Source organism: Poecilia latipinna, unplaced genomic scaffold (genome assembly GCF_001443285.1).
Source record: "Poecilia latipinna isolate Pla-1442-1.1 unplaced genomic scaffold, P_latipinna-1.0 Scaffold1554, whole genome shotgun sequence".
NCBI classification, from domain to species: domain Eukaryota; kingdom Metazoa; phylum Chordata; class Actinopteri; order Cyprinodontiformes; family Poeciliidae; genus Poecilia; species Poecilia latipinna.
Genome location: NW_015114170.1, coordinates 95,833 through 109,206, shown reverse-complemented (window position 1 = coordinate 109,206; position 13,374 = coordinate 95,833). Strand labels below are relative to the sequence as shown.

General features: G+C 45.4%; 1 protein-coding gene across 2 annotated transcripts; it reads left to right on the top strand.

The window, feature by feature from the left end:
* Positions 1-351: 351 nt before the first annotated feature.
* On the top strand, positions 352-9,293 carry prdm1b (PR domain containing 1b, with ZNF domain). Of its 2 annotated transcripts, XM_015058616.1 has the most exons (7): positions 352-1,202; positions 1,323-1,629; positions 3,729-3,848; positions 4,935-5,175; positions 6,356-7,260; positions 7,353-7,481; positions 7,790-9,293. In XM_015058616.1, the coding sequence occupies exons 2-7, from the start codon at positions 1,459-1,461 to the stop codon at positions 8,363-8,365; spliced, it is 2,142 nt and encodes a 713-aa protein (XP_014914102.1). In that variant the 5' UTR covers positions 352-1,202; positions 1,323-1,458; the 3' UTR covers positions 8,366-9,293. The 2 variants fall into 2 exon arrangements, with proteins under 2 accessions (XP_014914102.1, XP_014914103.1); XM_015058617.1 differs by lacking the exons at positions 352-1,202; positions 1,323-1,629; positions 3,729-3,848 and adding an exon at positions 3,893-4,739.
* Positions 9,294-13,374: the final 4,081 nt, after the last annotated feature.

The following is a 13,374-nucleotide window of genomic DNA, read 5'->3' as shown; positions in this document are numbered from 1 at the left end:
GGTTTAACCCCCAGCACTGCGCAGTAAAGCTGCCCCTTGGAAAGCAGCGCACCATATGGCAGCCAATTTAGCATTTCACCGGCCAAGTTTAGAACGAAGGCGAGAGGAGGACGGCCCGTTTGTAAAGTTACACCTGTCATAAGACAAATGGAGGTTTATTTATATAAGTCATATTTTACCAAGTTATTCATCCAGTTATAAAAGTCACAGTTTCAAGCTAAATATTTAGCTCCAAACTAAATACTTAGTTAGCTCGGCAGAGCTAAATGTTTAGTTTGGAGCTAAATAGTTAGCTTGCTAACTAAATACTGATCGAAACATTTAAATATTTAGTTTGAAGCTAAATTTGATTGTAAAACTTTACAAACGGGTCACTGAGACAAACTTAGAGTTTAAACAGATTCCTCACATTTATTAGGTGTCAGTAAATGAACAGTTTATTAATAACTGCTTTAATCAAACCTGCGTTCTCAGATCTTCATCACTACTTCTGGATGTTTGCTAAAATGGAGCAAAGATCAGAGATGCTCCTGCAGGGTCGAGTCGGACCAGGAGGACCAGCAACGGGAAAGTTGCCCTTCGACATCCCACCTGGTTCAGGTTCTCCTCCTGAACTGGACCAGCATCTGGACCTGCACAGGTTCTGATCCTGTTCCAACACATTTTCCAGACTGAATTAAAGCAGACTTAGAGAGGCGCGTGTGTGTGTGTGTGTGAGGGATGTAGGTCAAGGCGATACAGTGGCAGCAGATTGCTCATTAAGTGCCAAACCAAGCAAAAGTCTGTTTTCCAGTGGCACCGGGCCGGCCATCTGCTCCTCCTTTATTCATTCATTAAGACGTCTTCTTTGTGTGTGTGCGTGTGCATGTGTGCACATACGTGTGGAAGCATTCATCACAACAGCCACTTGCTGGTCGGCTGCATGACGTCACCCCATGTTGTTGTCCAAAAGCAGCAGTAGCGTGTCAGATGGCCGCATCATGTGACCGCGGCGGCCGGTGATTGGACGGCACAAGCAGCTAAAACGGTTGGCGCTGTCCCGGCTCAGGAGTTTCTGGTGAAGGTGATGCAGTGACCACAGACTGAAGGAAAACCTGGACTGGCTGGAGAAGAAACCCAAAGAGAACGGAGAGAAGGCCGAGCAGTCAGGAGATGACGTAGCCAAAGACACGATGGTCCAGCAGCTGCATGAATGTGAGACGGTGAGTCTGAAGATGTTTCACTTCACCGCATTTATGGACTTCAGTGTCAGATGCTTCCTCTGTTTACCCTCAGGTTAGTTTTACTTTAACCCAGTCGTCTCTTCTGTTTTGCTTCTCCAGAGTTTGAGCTTTAACCATCACACCTGAAAAAGGGCCTTCCCAATAAAACCAAAGTAGTCCTGTACCAAAGCAACCGGATCCAAACCCAAGGCCAAAGCCTGAATCTATCGCCTGACGTGTGAGAATACCTTGAAGAATGAAGCTGGAGAGCCCCCTGTCAGACATGAGCACCTGGAGGGAGGTGGACTTTGCTCTCAACTGCACCTACATTGTTCCAGACCAGGTGTCGGACCCGAGCTTCAGCCTCCCCAAAGCCATGACCTCCATCCCACGCAACCTCACCTTCGACTACAGCGCAGACAATGAGGTAACTTGTTGAGTTTCATCCTCCATCGATGTTTCTGAGTTACATAACGTTCTGTGGACCCGACTGGGTCTACAACAATAGGTCTGCTGAGCTCTTCACAAACATCTGTGGTCAGATGAGGTCATGATGAGTGCATTTAGCTTGCAGCTAGTTCACATGATCTCAGCCATTAACACCGGAACCAAACCCATCCAGACCACCAGAACCAGCAGCGTTTTGCTCTAAATGCAGTCTCTGCCTTCAGGTAGATGGTTTCTGCTGAATGCGTCTCACCTGGGAGGCCTCTAGCTGTTCTGTGATCAGTTATGACCTCTGACCTGCCTCTCAGTTGGAAGCCCCTGAGGTGGATGGGTGTGTTGGGGTATATTGCTGTGGCTGAAGACAGATTCATTATCTTTTAAGGAAGAGGGAGCAGTGTCACACTCACTTGTTTTGTAGTCAACACTCAGTTTGTGGTTGCTGTCCCCTTCCTTTTTTATCCTCAGCAAGGCGACACTTTCTGTGCTTGTTCCTATTTTGCAGTTCTCAGACTCTCATCTGTTCCTCCTCCGCCTGCAGCCGCTGCTGCTGCTGCAGATAAAATCAAACTGTGGCCTCATTGAAGGTCCCTCACCTTGTTAGGTGCTTTTACTGATGTGCGCCTAATAATGCTTGGTGTGCACGTTTAATGCAGCGCCACTGCATGCAGCAGGAGAATCAATACCATCTCTGGCACTGCCCAAACTGTCTTTTTTTCAGCTGTACAGTTTTCCTTCCTGTTCCTGTGGTGAGCGTACCTTGCAGCCGTTCTTTAGGGAGGGACTGTAAGCCGTCTTTTGGAAACGTGCCATAGGAAAACTACGGTCAGACTAGGAGGTGTTTGCATGAGGAAATCAGTAAAAGGCACGTGGCAGATGGAGCGTCAGCAACGGGTGGCTGTAAGATGGGCAGGAGGGGTGCTTGGAGGCGCAGGATCTGGGCAGAGGGGGAGGGGGGATTTAGGATAAAACCAGATGATTAACTTTCGTTGGGGTAAGGAGTCCGACCGGCCTGGAGGGGACACAAGCCATCTGAGGAAAGGAGACGGAGGGCCTCAGGAGGGTGATTGCGTGGGTCCACATGGGAAACCCCCCCACTACCACCACCAGCCCATTCTTTCACCCCCTGAAAGCCTAACATGGCTGCAACAAGCGGTTGAACAGTAGCGACAGTTTAGCAGCCGAAACAACTCATTAGTCACGCAACAGCTGCCAATCACAATGTCCCTGTCAAACTGGTTCACCTTATAATAACACACACACACACACACACACACCCACACACACACACACACACACACACAAGTCAGTAGCTAATTGCCCCAAAAATCAGTCACTTCTCTTGTTTCTGTTTTCTTGAAAAGGATCAGAAAGGTTTGAATTTCATTTCTGGCTTGTAGGTGGGCAGAGCGTGTGTGTTTGTTGGATGTGTGCAAACAACACACTTTCACACTTTGTCAACAAAACAAAAACAAAACAATGACAGACAGCTTTAAAGGTGTCAACGGTCCTCACAGGTCTACTGCTACCAAGAGGACAATGATCCGTCTTCAGAGGTCGAGTATTGTCCTCCAGGTTATCATGACCCGGAACGTTGGAGACGGATCTCTTCCTTAAATTACTGCCTCTTCCTGAGAAATCAGGTACATTCTGTATTTCCTTAACAGGTACAGACAACAAACTGTTGAGGAATCAGCTTTTCCATTCTGACTCATTCCCACGAGAGGGGCATTGTGAAACCTCGATTTCCAATTGGCAAACCACAAACTGTTTGTTGTGTTGTTTCCTTTACATATGAAATCTCTAGAGTAACACCTGCACCTGCAGTCAGGAGGTGGCGGGTCAGAGATCAGTGGAGTAGGTCAGAGAAAGCGATAAGTCTCCTCATTGGTTTAGCTCGTCAGGAAGGAAAGTGGGTCATGCCGAGGCTTTAATTGGAGCGGTCCGATCCGACAGAAGAGCATCGCAGGTCACTGACCTCAGCAACGTAAACACGATCTGTAACGGATCGAACTTGTTCGGGTTTCAGTTACACAATAAACATGAGGAACGTGTCTGGTAATTATCTGCTCTTTTATCCAGGTGACAGGTGTGTTCAGCAAGGAGTACATTCCTCAGGGAACTCGCTTTGGCCCCCTGCAAGGAGACCTCTACACCAAAGACAGTGTACCAAAAGAGGCCAACAGGAAGTACTTCTGGAGGGTAAGAGCATGCTGGCTGTGAAACGTTCTCACATACCGACAGATCAGGGAAAATGAGTCTGGGAAAAGTTAAGGAGCCACAGGTTTTCGTCTTCCTCTCTTTCACATCACGTCTGCTTCTGTGCGTCAGTAAGGAAACAAAATTGCTTTCTCACAGATGTCTGCGGCGCTCAGGGCTTTTGGTGTAAATTTTAGAGGAAGTTTGTGAACTCTGCTTACACGTAACGATGGATTCAGTTTTAGAGTCATCAGAGTTTTACTGGCACTGGCCTCGTATTTCAGTCACAAAGGAAGAGCTTATTGTTTGCTGTGACAGATCGCTCGTCTCCACACCTCTCAGGATCTAAGCCTTTCTCTCTGATATCCACGGTTCTTGTATCATTCAGGAAATTTTCTCTTCTGGTTGAGTCAATTCCCAAAAGGAGTTTCTGACACCATCCTGTTTAGTTTCCTTCCTGTAAACCTGTTAGGGGCGTTCCTTCCTCCTCTCTATAGTGAAAGTCAGCGCTCCACGGGACAGATTATGTTATCAGGCGAGTGTCACAGGTACGACGTGCTGCCACAGGCATGCCCTGCAGCCGTCTGGCTGCTGGCCAGCTGCGCTGACATTTCACTTTCATCTACTTTGTTTCACAATCCACACAATCCCTCTTTTGGTGTTTCATTTCAACAATTAATGACGGATGGCGTGCTGCCTATGAATCAGAGAAACAGAGAACTGAGAAAGGAATCAAAAAGAGGCAGTGCACCACAATACCGGGTTAGCCCCGCCCCAACCTTTAAGGCTCAACAAAACAGAGACACTGAGAGAAAACACTCAGAACAAGGCGCTACCAGTCAGGACCCACAGCAGACTGACAGCTGAGCAGGATATTAACTGTACATGGCAGAGGTGATTATTCTCAACCTGTTAGGTTTTCTTCTGAACTGCCTCTAATCAATTCAACAATCTGCAGCACAAATTTAATTTCTCTTTAAATTGATTACATTAATTTGGGTTGTTTGGTGATTATTCCAGCAGATGACAGACTATTTGACATCCCTGTGTGTTGCCATATTCCAACCTTTTGCTTTTCTCCTGCTGCAGATTTACAGCGCCGGTCAGCTTCAACACTTCATCGACGGCTGCGATGTCCAAAAGAGCAACTGGATGCGTTACGTGAACCCGGCCCGCTGCCTGGCCGAGCAGAACCTGGTGGCCTGCCAGAACGGCCGGGACGTCTACTTCTACACCATCCGGCCCGTGGAGCCCAAGCAGGAGCTGCTGGTGTGGTACAGCCAGGAGTTTGCTCAGAGACTCTGCAGCCAGCAGGATGACCTCCGACACAGTGAGTTCCACCTCCAAACCCAGCAGCGCTACTGCAGGGATCTGTTTACGGCAGTCTGAAGGTGTACAGTTACCTCCTGATTACGGAGAACAGTGTGAGATAAGCTGGTGCTGCTGAACTTCTTTGATTTCTCTAAAGAATGAGAAGCAGCGAAGGACTGATGATTATCAGTTATTTTTAGTTGCGAGGCAGCACCATGACTCACCAAAATCCCTTTGATTTTTCTTACGAGAGCTGATAAAGGATCTGATCGGTATCTCTGCAGTGAATAAACACGTTTTGTCCTCTTCAAAGCGAAAGAGGACACATAATTCTCCGATCTTATCTTTTGCGGTACCAGCACTTTTCTTCCCGTCTGGTCTCCAGTGGTCACTCACATATCTCAATTTGATGCGTCACTAGGTGTGTTGTTGGACGGTGAAGAGTCAGAGAAATCTGAGGGTAATAACATCCGTTCAAAGTACCTCTGAGTCACTCGTTACCAGCCATTTACAGAACATCGTTAGGTGAAGTCATGCCCTCGCCATCCAGAAAGATGAGGCAGAAACTCATGATTCATGTGTCCATTCATCCAGTCAACTGAGGCAAAGAATCACTATGTCTCTATTGAGCATTGCATTGTGCAGCTGTGATCCTCTGATAGTCTGTGAATGTTATCTCCAGAAGGTCAGGAGGTGGTTCTGGGTAAGCATCAATGCCAGGTTCAGGTCTCTGCAGGAGGACAGTGTGGCAGCCTCTCTGGAAATGTAAGGCCGCTGATGGTACAGAAACCTTTGAGGGTTAGAGGCAGCGAGAACGCAGAGAGAAGGTTTTCTCAAACCAGAAGAGGAAAAGAAGGAGATGTGTGTTTTTTTCTCTTGTGGTCAGTACGGTAATACGCCATACCCAGAAACAGTTTCACAAGCGAAACTCAGTATTTCTGTGCTGCAGCTCATATATGACATGACACATGGACTCCCACACACCTCATCACCAACTCTCCCTCCCACAGAAAATCACTTGTACAACAGAAACCTATAAACGTTGCGTCATGTCAAAACTGAAACTACTATCATTTACCATAAGAGGGCGTGCCTGGTGTGGGCGGCTGAGCCTTACTGTATGTCTGTAAACACAAAGAGCTCAGGGATGAGTGTTCTTCAGCCTTAAACTCAACACAAATGTCATTTTCTTGTTGCAGAGCACAGTGATGAAGAGCATCCCAAACAGTATCTACCTCAACAGACGTTTCTTCAGGACAGAAGGAAGGAGGAGGTGAAGGGGCAGCTTGAAGAAGACGGTGAGGAGAAGATTGACGTGGAGATGTTAGAGAGAGACACTCCTCCTGACACGCCTGACGAGCAGATAGTGGACTTCAGCAGAAAGATGGAGAGGGAGGAAGATCCAGAAGGCCGAGGCGTCATTCCCTCCCCTCAGCCCAACCACAAGGAACCCCCGCTGGGCTTGAATTACCCCTACCTATCAGACCACCACCCCTCTCTGCCAGCTCCACACCGAGGCCTCCCGCTTCACCTTCATGGCCTCTATGGCCACAGGGAGGGCCTGGTCTCCTCTTACCCGCCGCTCTACTCCCACTCCAGACATCTACAGCCTCCTTACCAGTTCCTCCCACCCTACGGTCCTCACTATCCTCGCCTCGTCCTCCCGTCCTACTCCCCTCCCTTCCCCAGCATCATTCCTTCACGAGGATCCCTCCGGTACAGCAGCTACCTGGGCACTGACGGAGTGCCGTATCCCCCCATCGCTCCACCCAACCTGCTCCCAGTGTCCCTGCCGTACGCTCCGTCTTCTCAAGGAGGCCTGAAAGAATTAACCCCAAACGTTTCACCACCAAGAGGCGCTCCAGCCACCCCGGAGCTGACTCCGCCTGCCAAACCTGACAGCTATCATCCCTCTCCGGAGCAGTCTCCCTCCAGCTGTGAGGAGGCCATGAACCTCAGTCTGGCCTTGAACAAGAGCAGCACAGCGCCGCGGAACGGACCCGGACACAAATCCCTGCCCTACCCCCTGAAGAAGCAGAACGGAAAGATTAAATATGAATGTAACATCTGCTCCAAAACCTTCGGACAGCTCTCCAACCTAAAGGTGACGATTCTTCCTCCACAATACAGCCGCCAAACACTTCTAGTCATCGTCAGTGAACAGTTGAACTCATAGCTGTCTTCCTGCCATCACAGGTCCACCTCCGAGTGCACAGCGGTGAGAGACCCTTTCAGTGTCATTTGTGCAAGAAGAGTTTCACCCAGCTGGCCCACCTCCAGAAACATCACCTGGTCCACACCGGAGAGAAACCCCATGAATGCCAGGTAGGTTAAAAATGGATTACAGCAGAGCACAGTGGTGTCAGCTCAAAGACAAACACAAAGCTGTGACTCACACACCTTTCAGGTAACTCAGTGTGTTTTACTTTCACTGAGGCACACCTTACATCTTCATCCTTTAGTTAGGTGAAGAGTCTCTGAGGTGTGAGTGATTCACCAGAACTAGTCCCACCTGTTTCATACCTGAAATACGCAGGAATGAGATACTGACAGTAGAAGTAACATCAAAGCACGTTATCACCTTTCTTCCTGTTCAGTACTTGAGCCTGAACTTTTCATGCCATTTTTTCCAGGTGTGTCACAAACGCTTCAGCAGCACCAGCAACTTGAAAACACACCTGCGACTGCACTCAGGGGAAAAACCTTATCAGTGCAAATTATGCAACACCAAGTTCACCCAGTACATCCACCTGAAGCTGCACCGGCGCCTCCACAGCAGCCGCGACCGGCCCTACCGCTGCGCGCTCTGCTCACAGACCTTCTTCCACCGATTCAGCCTCTTCATCCACCAGCGCAGCTGCTGCCTGGCTAACTCCTCCTCTCCTGTCAACGTGCACATGAAGGAGATGGTGGAGCGCTTCGACACCAGCCAGGAGGCAGACACGCTCACAGAAACCGCCTCCGCCTCTCAGGTAGGGGAAGCTGTGGAGCACTGGCTGGCCCGTACGCTGGAAGGAGAGGGGAAGGAGGACCAGAAGGAGGCCACGGTTCTGCTGAAAGCCCTGACCGCCGCCATCAACGCACCGGTAACACCTACGGTCCCGTCCGCGGTGCCGGTGTCACACCACGGCCCTACTTTGGGCTTCCAGGAGCGGGCCAGCGTGGTTCATCTCCACAAACGGCCAACAGTGAAAACGGAGGGACAGTGAGGGCAGGGTCCTGAAGATTCACCCCAAAAAATGTAGAAAAGATGGACGTGGCCAAAGTCAGTGGCTGATTCTGCTATGAGGCGTCAACGGGAATTTCTCCTGGTCCAATGAGCGCAGCACCAAAATATGAGCATTCCAAAGACTGGGCTGGAGAATGATGCTCGTCCCAGAGCTCACGATAAACTGTGAAGTATTTAAAAACTTTCACTCAGGTAGAAAACTGTTTGCTTTCTTGTGCTTTAACTTATTGTTTCTGTGACTGGTTTTGTTGATATTTATTTAGATGTTTAACAGTTGTTAGTTTTTTGTGTTCAGAGATTTGATAACGTTTTGTCAGTGGACGGCGTTGGGATCAGTTATCACCTGTGAACCTGCCTATTGAGACGGAACGGATCCACCTGGCACCACAAAGCCAATCATTTATTTATTTACGTTGAAATGGAAAAGTCATTGCCAAAATATTAATGTGTTTATGGATCATTATTCACATTGTTCCAGCTCCAGAGGAGGAAGGACAGAGATGCAGTGTAAGCATTACTCACCTGAACAGAACAAACCGAATCAGAAAATAACTGTTATGTTACTGTAAATGTGTGTGAACAGAAGCTTCATCCAAATCTGACTTCAGACAGTAGTACCTCACATTCAGCAAGATTCATGTTTTGTAGCCCTGGAATAAAAATCTGTTTTACTTGTGAGTTTTGGTGAAAACCTCCAGAACCTTCCTGTAAAATCACTGCTGAGTCTGAAATGTAGTTTTGTTTTTGTTTGTTTTTTTACTTAAACTTTTGTACAGGCTGTTATGTAGTTTATTTTTTACAAACAGGTTTTAAGATACTCAGGATTTATACGTGAGAGACTATTTTGATGATACTTTTATATATTTACCTGAAGTAGCACATTAAAGATATCGTTTCTATAAAATAAACAGCTGGTGTTTGGTTTTTATTGCAGTTAAAGCAACTCGGAGTAGATATATGTAATAACTCCTGAAGTCATGTGATTAACGCAGTAAGTCATAAAAAGCCAACATGTTCCAACATCCCCACACTAATAAATGATGTTACAAGAAGATGGCAAACAGCTGACAGAAACAGAAACTAAAAACACAGCATACTGTACACTGAAGAACTTAATATTTATAGTTATTTATTAAATGAGGTTAAATATTTGAGCAGGCAGATCGCTAACGTTAGCTAGCTAGCTAGCTGTGCTAAAACCAGCTTACCTATTTCAGGCGTCATTTCTGAGTTTCTGCAGAGTTTCTGTGTGCTTTCCTCTGGGTGTTGCTTTATCTTCTTTATGATTTATGTAGCTGCACTTTGTATTAGTGAAGATTTTGCAGACATCTTCCCTGTTCTTAGACGATCACTGACAGCCGTAACAAGACCACATAACTGTCACGTCATTTCTCCCATTAAATTCAATGTTTCGCATCCAGTAAAAGCAAGGAAACGAATCAATGGCTCGATGAACACATTGTCACCAACTGTCTCATAGACGTGTAAACACACAATATTTACACTAATGAGGCCAAAGTGTGGAGCTGGAGATATTTCAGGAATGCACTTCCTCTTTAGATCCTCGAGGAAAACGTTCGTCACGCAGAATCTCTCCTGTCAGCTGCTGAGTTGAGGCATAAATCAGATATGTCGACTTGAGTTTTAAATTCAGGCTCAAGTTCCACTCCAGTCACCAAAATAAAAGACTTCAGGCTAAACTTTGACTTCAGCCCTAACTGAAGACTTGACAGTGATCTGAGTCTGGAGCCTCAGTCCCAGTTTTTATCTGATGTAATGAAGAAGCTCCAGGCTGCAGCTGCTGCATGATGAGCCTGGTTGTTAGCCAGTGATGTTAGTGGATTATTATGGGATGCTAATGGCTCCTAGCATCCGGTTCATGCTAGCTGTAGCTTCATAATATTGACTATATTAATGTATCTTCAACTGAAAGCTGCACATTTCAAAACAAAATAAAGGTATGTGACCTTTGACCTTCTCTCGCTGCTAAGCTAGCTGCTTCAATAGAAGGACACTTCAAAGTAAAAGCTCTTCCTGTTCCACTCATTCAGAAATTCACATACTTCCTCCAAGTTGCTTCGTTCATTTCATTGTAGCTTATACCTTAAATTTAAATGTAATTTTTTGAGAAAATGTTTATTTCAGTCATCTGAGAATTGACTTGGACTTTGGGGGAAAGACTTGAGTCTTGGACTTGGAAAAAAATACTCAGATGGGGAAGAAAAGTGGTGCAAAAACAGGAAACCTTTTGTAGTTTCAACTTCTAACATGATGAGGAAACAGCGAGGAGTCGACAGAATATTAGACATGATTACAGGGAAATGTGTGACGTCATCACACATTAACTTTAATGTGTAGAAACTAAAACAAATGTTAGATTCGTCAGTTTCGAAGCGTATAAAAAAATGATAGTTTTAGTTTGGGCCATGTTCTGGTTCTGGTCCAGCCCAGTGTGAGAGCAGCCTACAGACCGGAGAAGACCAGGTTCTCTTTGTCTCTTAGATTAGACTGACAGCAGCAGGTTTTAATGGTTATTTAAATGATTAAGTGCAAATAGATGCTAATACTAACATAAAACAAGCTGTTGTATGTCTCTTCACACATTCCTGACATGTTTCCACCTTCGTCACAGAGCAGACAGTCGAACAACTTCAGGTACGTGTGAAGAGACGTGAAGTAATTATCCAATAACAAAAGAAATGTTAAGAATTTATTGCATATAAACACGATGAGTTGGATTGGAATAAGTTTTTTCTGGCCACACATGATGGAGGATCATCCAGATCACAGAACAACCAGGAACAGCATCTGCAGGCCTCTCTGCCTCAGTGCAGGTCAGAGGTCATCAATGAAACCACGAGTTCTGTTCAAGCACACCAGGAAGTAGCTAGAACTGAGGTTTTAGAGTGGTCTAGTCAAAGTCCAGACTTAAATCTGACTGAGGTGCTGTGGTGTGACCTTAAATAAATCAATTCTGCACAGCAGAGCAGGTCAAACTTTCTCCATGGTGATGCTAAGAAACATTAGCTGTTAGCTGCAGCTGCAGAGGAGGAACAACCAGTTATTCAGGTAAGGGTGTGATTACTTTTTGGATCAACTGAAAACGGCTTTTTAAAAATTATTTTTATTTGATAATAAACATGTTTTTCAGGGTTTAAAACATCTAAATGAGGAAAATAAAACATTTATGAAGTAATAAATGTGTGAGGGATTTCTTTTACTGCAGACTCTGAATTGACCTTCCACCAGATTTTATTTGTTGTGATGTCATTTCATGAGTGGATCGCTGAGTCAGCTGTTGCCATGATTCAGCTCCAGCTTTATGGACAGAAATGCTAACGAGAAGCTTCCTCTATTTATTCACTGAACCAGTTCACTTTTTCAGCTTTAAATTCTCAGAGAATACAAGAAATGAAACCAGAATGTTCTGAATGAAACTCGGCACTGGATCTGCTTCCAGCGACGATTAGAGACAGAATCGGTTTCCTCTCTGAATGTTCAGCTCTGCAGCAGCTGAAGGATCCAAACGGATCCAGGACATCTGGACCAGAAGAACCGGCTGAGTTTCCTCCCAGAATCATTTCGCCACCTGTTCAGTCAGAGCAAAACATTCAGCTTTGAAGCAGAAATTAATCCCCAGCAGGTGATGCGAAGCAGCTTTGTCGTTCGTTGCTGCTGTTAGCGGATGTTGCTTGTGCGTCAGATTAACGAGCGTACCAGAAACAAATTAATTCAAAGGTTCCAGGAAGAACCTTTTTATATATATTTTTAAAAAAATTCAGTACATTTTGTTAATACATTTTAAAGCATTAAATCTATGTAATCATTTAATTGATCCCTGTATTATAGTATATGGTTTAAAATTTAACAAATTTCATTTAACTTTACATTTATTTAAAGTGGAAACAGTCCAAAAACTGTTTGGTTAAAAAAAGAGAAGGAATTCAGAAAACTAGTAACTTTTTCTGATGTTTAGCTAAAATAAAACTTCATTTATGTGCTGCTGTTATTCTGGCATATGAAGCATTTTCCGAGCTTCAATCAAATAAAAATCTTATCGTCATCTGAGTAAAACCAGAAAACCTCTTAAAACACTGAATCTGACTGAATGACTGGCAGGACTGGTTTTCTACGAGTTGAACTGGATCTGTCCTGAGATGATATTTGTTGTGACCATCAGACCCGACACAGCGCTCAAACCTTCATCACGTCTCAGTAATGTTCTGCTCGTTGTTGGTCTTTAAAAGATTTTCTGTTTCCTCTGGACGGATTTCTCATCTCTGCACCTGAACACGAAACTCTGAAAAATGACTAACTTTCTCACTTTGATCCCCTTTCAGTGAAACTCTCAGTCAACAAAAACCTGAAGCAAAGTTACAGTAATCATGGTTCAGTTCTTACAGTAATTCTCTCAGCCTTTCTGCCTTTTGCCAATCTTTCAGTTGTAACCACTTTCTTTTTCTTCGAGCTGAGCTCTGACAGCTCTTTCTGTAATATTTCCTCTTGTGTTGCGCTGCGGGGGAGAACCCCACAGAAAACACCTACGCAGCGCTGACCAGAATAAAAACAGTGCAGAGCTTTAATGTGACAGGAACCTCCTGGCAGTGACGCTGCTGGAGCAGCACAACATGTGATTCACCTGCAGTTCACCTTATAGCCCAACGTGTCGGCAGAGCAGACTGAAGGTCAGCTGATGACTGATGATCAGAGTCTTTATCAGATTTACAGAAGTGGAGCTGATTCAGTGCAGAGGGATCAGAAAGAGTCTCAGCCTCTTTTCTCTCAGACACAAATAATGATTAGAACTTTCCACCTCCTAATGGAGCCAAACTAACATCAGCTAACATAAGCTAACATCAGTTAATATCAGCTAACATAAGCTAACATCAGCTAACATAAGCTAACATCAGTTAATATCAGCTAACATCAGCTAACATCAGCTAACATCAGTTAATATCAGCTAACATCAGTTAATATCAGCTAACATCA